Source organism: Tachysurus fulvidraco, chromosome 5 (genome assembly GCF_022655615.1).
Source record: "Tachysurus fulvidraco isolate hzauxx_2018 chromosome 5, HZAU_PFXX_2.0, whole genome shotgun sequence".
NCBI lineage: Eukaryota > Metazoa > Chordata > Actinopteri > Siluriformes > Bagridae > Tachysurus > Tachysurus fulvidraco.
This window is the reverse complement of record NC_062522.1, coordinates 33,472,425-33,479,924: the sequence shown is the minus strand read 5'-3', so window position 1 is coordinate 33,479,924 and position 7,500 is coordinate 33,472,425. Positions and strand designations below refer to the sequence as shown.

Here is a 7,500-nt window from a genome sequence, read left to right as displayed (position 1 = left end):
ACTAAGTCCAGGTATTTAGTGTTGGTGGTAGTGAGTGGGGTGTGATGTGTAGTGGAGTGTGGTGGTGTGTGGATAGTTGTGTGGGTGAAGTTGAATGTGTGGTGTGTAGGTGAGTTGGTGTGTGTATGAGTGTGTGTGTGTATTGAGTGTGGTGTGTAGTGAAGTGTGTGTGTGTGTATTGTAGTTGTGTTTTAGTGGAAGTGGGTGTGTGTGTAAGTGAGTGTGTGTTGTATTGAGGTGTGTGGTGTAGTTATTGTGTTGTTTTGTCGTGAGTGTTTTTTAGTTGTGTGTGTGGTGTAGTGAGTTTTTGTGTGTAGTTATTGTGTGTGTGTCGTTTGTGTGTTTTTGTGTGTGTGTGTCGTGTTGTTGTGTGTGTCTTTGATGTTGTGTCGTGCGTGTGTTTTGTGTTGTGTGTGTGTGTGTGTTGTTGTGTGTCGTTGTGTGTGTTTCTGTTTGTGTGTCTTTCTTATCTTTCTTGTTTTTTTCTTTCTCTTGTCTCTTTCTCTTTCTTTGTTTTTTTTCTTTCTTTTTTTTATTTTTCTTTCTGTATCTTTCTGTTTTCTTTCTGTTTCTTTTTCTTTTTTTTCTTTCTTTTTTTATTTTTTCTTTTTTTTTGTTTTTTTTCTTTCGTTTGTCTTTCTGTTTTTTTTTTTCTCTGTCTTTTGTGTGTTATGTCTTTTTTTTTGTGTTTCTTTGTTTTTTGTCTTTCGTTATGTTTTTGCTTTCGTCTTTCTTTTTTTTGTTCGTGTCTTTCGTGTTGTGTCTTTCGTGTCTTTCTCTTGTTAGTTTTTTTATGTGTAGTGTGTTTTTTTTTTCTTTTCTTTTTTTATTTCTTTTTTTGTGTTGTTTTTTATTTATTTTTTTGTGTGTTGTGTAGTGAGTGTGTGTGTAGTGAGTGTGTGTTTAAATGTCACCATGAGTCACTAAGTCCAGGTATTTAACCTACCTGGCTCACACAGCTGGTAGCCTTTCTGCTCAGCCAGCTGCTTGTGCAGGATGCCCCTAAGGATTGTGGGAAGAAGGAGGACGGGACGGCACACGGGGGGGTAGTGCGGAGTCACCAGGGTGTAGGGCATCAGGCTCATGGAGGTGTGCCTACCCTCATCTGAGGGGCAAAAACAGGGGGCAGGAGGAGGAGAGGATTAAAGCCACATCAGAGGAATGTGATGACAGTTGGGTTTCTCTTTCTCATTGGGTTTCTCTTTGTCTGTCTACCTACATGCCTTTCTGTCTGTCTGTCTGTCTGTCTGTCTGTCTGTCTGTCTGTCTCTTTCACTCACATTCTCTCTCTCTCTCTCTCTCTCTCTCTCTCACTCATTCTCACCTTTTGATGAGTTTGTGTTGTCCTCTTCCACACTGACCCACAACGGGTTCCTGCCCTGACGTGCTGTACTGACGATTCGCACAGCCCTCTGTCTCACCTGTGCCTTCTCCACCTGCAAACACACACACACACACACACACACACACACACACACACACACACACACACACACACACACACACACACACACACACACACACACACTTAGAACAAATAAAATCCTTCAGCATTCACACAATAACAATAAATCACATTCCTGATTGATTTTATCTTTCTCTATTGATGCTGCTCTCCTGTAAAGGTAGCTGCGGTTACCACGGAGACCGCTGATCTTTTTTAAAATAGATGAACAAGATCCAATCTGGCAGCTCCACAGAAACCCATTACAAACATATTACAAACATATTATAATGTAATACGTTTTTGTTAAGAGGAGACTTTTATTCTTTAAGGAGAGAGGAAAAAAGGGAGGAGTCTCCAGTGTGACTGATTTGTATAAGGAAGTGAAAGAGGAAGTGCTTTACCTTTCTGGGGGCCTGTTGAAAGGAAAGATCCTCGATGGCTCTGATTAACTGACTCTGTGCTCTACAAACACAAAATAACACAACGTTGCGGATCTCTGTATAAAACACACTGTGACATATTTTGTCATCCAAAATGGCCGCCGTCCCACCTGTAGAAATTTGGCACTCGGCCACTTTTCAGGTCCATCAGCTGGCAGCTATCGACGTGACTCGCCCACCAGTAACCTTTGCTGCCATAGTGACTGTCCGTCACGTGCAGGATGTCGTTACAAGAGACAGACAGCATCTCGGCTCCATCCCCTTCCAGTGACATGTTCACTCGGACGTAGAAGGAGTCGCCTGAGGTGACCTCACGAATCTTCAGCTCCTGGAGAAGATTCTGATAGGCTGAGGGGGAAGAAGAGAAGAAGAGCAGACGAGTGGCATTTTAGGTAGATAATAAAAAAATCTGTTTAGTTATATAGTGTTTTGCATAAATATTGACTGCGTCCACATTTTGTAGTGTTGTCACTTTGTGTAAAGTCATTAATCACTAATCATTTATCATTAATCACTAATCATTTATCATTAATCACTAATCACTAATCATTATTCACTAATCACTAATCATTTATCATTAATCACTAATCATTTATCATTAATCACTAATCACTAATCATTATTCACTAATCATCAATCATCAATCATTTATCATTAATCACTAATCATTAATCATTATTCACTAATCACTAATCATTTATCATTAATCACTAATCATTTATCATTTATCATTAATCACTAATCACTAATCATTTATCATTAATCACTAATCATTTATCATTTATCATTAATCACTAATCACTAATCATTAATCACTAATCATCAATCATTTATCACTAATCACTAATCATTAATCCCTAATAATTAATCACTAATCATTACTCATTAATCACTAATCATTACTCACTAATCACTAATCATACTGCTCATACTGTATTGTAAGTATCTGTGTTTATAGCCTTGAGTGCATCACTGCCCCCTAGTGGAAGACGTTATATTCATTTTTTTGTTGAGTGTTGTTCCACGAGGTGAGCTGTGTGTTTCACTCGCTCGTGTAGTTGTAGTTTCTGTTCTTATTATTGGAGCCTCTTCTCATCTACAGTAGCCCCCGGTAGTGGGCGGGGCTTAGAGTCTGTCTGTTTGATATGCATGATGTTTGTTTTTATTCTCAAAGCACGATGTTGCAGAGTAGAAAGAGGAACACTGATGTGTTAGAAGTGTGTGTGTGTGTGTGTGTGTGTGTGTGTGTGTGTGTGTGTGTGTGTGTGTTTCCATGCTCACCGTCTTGTTTAGGTCTCAGTGAGAGGCTGCAGGGTCCGTTGACCTGCCCGAGCGCCCACAGCGCCTCCTCCATGGTGGAATCTTCCAGATGCATCCTGAGAGCTCGCTGCTCCTTCTGAAACTTCACCTGCACAGACACACAGGAGAGTAACGTCATCCTGCATGGGGTAAAATCTGGTATACAGTGACCACTGAAACAGCTGAAACACACACATACACACACGCACACACACACACACACACACACGCACACACACACACACACGCACACACACACACCTCCAGGATCTGTGACCCGGAGCTGATGCCCACGCTGTGAGCCGCAGTGCCCGGGATGACGTTATGGATGAAGACACCCGTCTTGTTGCCCCCGATGACCTGCAGCTGGCTCAACAGCGCCTCCCCCTGGAAGGACAGAGTCAGAGCTCGACCGGTGATGCGCATAGCCTGAGGACGAGAACGCACAAGGAACGGAGGAGCAGACGCCCGAGACACACTACAAGAGAACAGGAAGAGTAAAATAAAGGGATATAAATGTAGACAAAAGTAGAGAACAAAAGAAAAGTAGAGAATAACGAGAGAAAAGAAAACAGGATTCAATTCATTTTAAATTTCCAAATGAGTTTTTATTTGGCAGAAAGTGTCAACCTGTGTGTTTTCATTGTGTGTGTGTGTGTGTGTGTGTGTGTGTGTGTGTGTGTGTGTGTGTGTGTGTGTGTGTGTGTTTGTGTGTGTGTGTGTGTGTGTGTGTATGTTAATTCACCTGGTTGTATCTGGGGAGTCAGGAGATGGTGATGCTTCCCTCTTTCCTGAAAAGTCTAAAATACACACACACACACACACACACACACACACACACACACACACACACACACACACACACACACACACACACACAAATGAGACAACTCAAGGTTGAATGACTAAGACTGCAGAAATAAGCCATGTATGTGTGTGTGTGTGTGTGTGTGTGTGTGTGTGTGTGTGTGTGTGTGTGTGTGTTCACCTTTGCAAAGAAGCTCAAAGTCATTGTCTACATTGAGCAGACAGAAAGATTCATCGCCCTCCAGACTGCAGGAAACAAACAAACAAACATTTCTTTACTTGAATTTATTTGACTGTATTTTTATTGATGTATTTAATATTTTTATACCCGGTGTGTTAAATATCCTGTGCAGTTAATGTGTGTACTGTTTAATGTGAAGCTGGTGATTTACAGAGAGATGATGAACTGAATGTGTTGATAAGAACTTCTCGTCCTCGACACAGCTGATGTGTTATAGCAGAAGTACAGAGCGACTGTTTATTACTCTCATCACACCAGAATAGGATAATGTTTGTAATAAAGCCTTTATGACTCCTGGCTGTTGACTTTACGACGTCTCTGTGGAAGGTTCTCAGCAGAACGGAGATCATCCTGAAGCTGTAAAGCTGTGAGATTATTGTGTTGGTTTATTTCTTCCCTAATTTTGACTGGAGTCTTTACTGTGATTGATGATGTTGGTCTCAGGAGCTGAGAGATCGAGCGAGTCCTCGTTAAACCTGTTTCCTGCTGAGTCACAGCTGCTCGTGTGAAACAAACCTCTGAACGCGGGATGACGTTCGCTGCACTTTGCTCTTATCGGTTGAAACGGGACGAATGTTTGTTTAGAGGAAACAAAAGCTTGCAGTTTTTGTTGGTGATTCATACAGGTGACGAGATACGAGTGAACCGTCACAGAAACTCACGTCCTCACACGTTCAGTTACAAAGTGCCAAGAGACTCGGCCAAGGTCTTATCCTGCATTCTCCATTCTCTGTTTTCTGTAGAGCTATAAAGCTATAACGCTCACCTGTGCAGCTATAAAGCTCACCTGTGCAGGTATAAATCTCACCTGTGCAGCTATAAAGCTCACCTGTGCAGGTATAAAGCTCACCTGTGCAGGTATAAATCTCACCTGTGCAGCTATAAAGCTCACCTGTGCAGGTATAAAGCTCACCTGTGCAGGTATAAAGCTCACCTGTGCAGCTATAAAGCTCACCTGTGCAGGTATAAATCTCACCTGTGCAGCTATAAAGCTCACCTGTGCAGCTATAAAGCTCACCTGTGCGGGTATAAAGCTCACCTGTGCAGGTATAAATCTCACCTGTGCAGCTATAAAGCTCACCTGTGCAGGTATAAAGCTCAACTGTGCGGGTATAAAGCTCACCTATGTGGATATAAAGCTCACCTGTGCAGCTATAAAGCTCACCTGTGCAGGTATAAAGCTCACCTGTGCAGGTATAAAGCTCACCTGTGCGGGTATAAAGCTCACCTGTGCGGGTATAAAGCTCACCTGTGCAGGTATAAAGCTCACCTGTGCAGCTATAAAGCTCACCTGTGCAGGTATAAAGCTCACCTGTGCAGGTAGAAAGCTCACCTGTGCAGCTATAAAGCTCACCTGTGCAGGTATAAAGCTCACCTGTGCAGGTAGAAAGCTCACCTGTGCAGCTATAAAGCTCACCTGTGCAGGTATAAAGCTCACCTGTGCAGGTATAAAGCTCACCTGTGCAGATATAAAGCTCACCTGTGCGGGTATAAAGCTCACCTATGTGGATATAAAGCTCACCTGTGCAGGTAGAAAGGTAACCCTTGTCATCTCACCTGTAACCGCTGACCTCCGGGTCCATTTCTCTCCTGCGCAGGGATTCGGAACACGGAGGCGCCACCAAACTGGACCTGTTGCTGTTGAACCCGTCATCACTGTACTGCTGCGAGCGAACACAAAGCAAATGAAGATGTAATTACACACTGATCTCCACTCAGGGGAAAACACACAACACCGCTGAAGCCGTACTTTATTGTACTCGAAGCCGTTTGGGGAGCCGGGCGGCAGGGCGTTCATGCGGCACAGCCGGGCGCGACGCATCGGGCTGGACGGAGGACTGTCGCAGCTCAGCTCTCTACCGCTGTCGAGGCTGAGGGAGCTCACCTGCAGGAAAGAAAAGATTGTGAGCGAGTGAAGTAAAGGACATTGTAGTGAATAAGTAAGGGACGTCACTCACGCTGCTCTGACTCAACCCTCTCTGTGTCTTCTGTGCTCTGAGAGTGAAGATTTCCTCCTGGAGCTCCACCAGCTGAGCTCTCAGCGTGTCCTTCTCCGCCAGACTGCACGCAATCTGCGCCTGCGCCTCGTCCCGGGAAAGATACGCCTGGACACAGAGAGACAGGTGTGACATCATCAGTGACGTCAGGATCCCAGACACAAGCTTAGGACCATTTACACAAATTCCTCTAACACATGACGTGAATACAGAACATGAGGAACACAAGATTCTGGAAATCAGAGAATATTCGATTCTATGGATACAAAGTCTCAGGAACTTTAAATCTGTGGGGATGTAGAAATGTAGGTTAATGTAGGAATGTGTGACATCATTTATTGGACATTGGTGGGGACAACATTCCCAGTGTTTTGTGCATACTTTCTTCCTCACATACCGGTAGCCTGCATAATCACGTTGCATATTGCTTCATACAACAGAATCTAGCCTCAACACATTAGCGAGAAAGACAAAGCCAATCAAACAGCGACGTGGGTTAGAGAGGCGGGACTCAAAAAAGGCAAAGGCCAATCATTTTAGAGAGGTGAGTTACAGTATAAATATATATAGGCTCGGTCGATTTATTGCTAGGGACAATTGAGTGTTCCCTGGATATTGGTAGGGACATGTCCCTACCGTCCCTACCCAAATCGACGCCCTTGTATGGATCTGGGAATACTGAAGCTTAGAAATATAAAGTATTATCAGGGCTCTGGGGATGTTCTAGTAAAGTACAGGAATATAGAGTATATCTATATATGCTGAGTTATATATATACTGGAATTATGGAGTTTCTGGAAATATAGGACACTGGGAATGTGTCCAGCTTGCAGTGTGGAGTGTGTGAGAGCACAATAAAGGATCCTGGGAATACCAGTGTGATTAATCACTAATCACGAATCATTTATCACTAATCATTAATCATTAATCACTAATCACTAATCACTAATCACTAATCACTAATCCTGGGAACATCAGCCTGTTGTCTGTTCGCGCTGTTTGCTGTCAGGTTTACTGAAGCGTGCAGTACACAGTGTGACGCTGTACAGAACAAACACAGTGTGTTGTGGCATGAACTCAGACGCTGCAGAATGAGGAAGTGGAACGGAGAGTCACGGCAGCGTCGCTCACACAAAAGGTGTGTGTAGTGAAGTGAAAGGTGAAAGAGACAGAAATAGAAATGTGACTTTTCCACGAGGCGTCAAAATAAACCTCATGCAAACACGAGAGCGCGGCGAGATCCGACATCAAACGATTCATGATGTGATC

The 7,500-nt window shown here is 43.3% G+C and overlaps 1 protein-coding gene across 1 annotated transcript in view; it reads right to left on the bottom strand.

Moving 5' to 3' along the window:
- Positions 1 to 7,500, bottom strand: part of card14 (caspase recruitment domain family, member 14) — a gene marked incomplete at its 5' end in the record, with an annotated part of 16,917 nt that overhangs the window by 2,888 nt on the left and 6,529 nt on the right. The window contains 11 exons of the mRNA XM_047814129.1: positions 947 to 1,105; positions 1,325 to 1,436; positions 1,849 to 1,909; positions 1,998 to 2,235; positions 3,169 to 3,295; positions 3,448 to 3,664; positions 3,932 to 3,986; positions 4,175 to 4,239; positions 5,792 to 5,898; positions 5,985 to 6,119; positions 6,193 to 6,339. Of these exons, the coding sequence (XP_047670085.1) occupies positions 947 to 1,105; positions 1,325 to 1,436; positions 1,849 to 1,909; positions 1,998 to 2,235; positions 3,169 to 3,295; positions 3,448 to 3,664; positions 3,932 to 3,986; positions 4,175 to 4,239; positions 5,792 to 5,898; positions 5,985 to 6,119; positions 6,193 to 6,339 (1,423 nt within the window). The remainder of the gene's footprint in view (positions 1 to 946; positions 1,106 to 1,324; positions 1,437 to 1,848; positions 1,910 to 1,997; positions 2,236 to 3,168; positions 3,296 to 3,447; positions 3,665 to 3,931; positions 3,987 to 4,174; positions 4,240 to 5,791; positions 5,899 to 5,984; positions 6,120 to 6,192; positions 6,340 to 7,500) is intronic.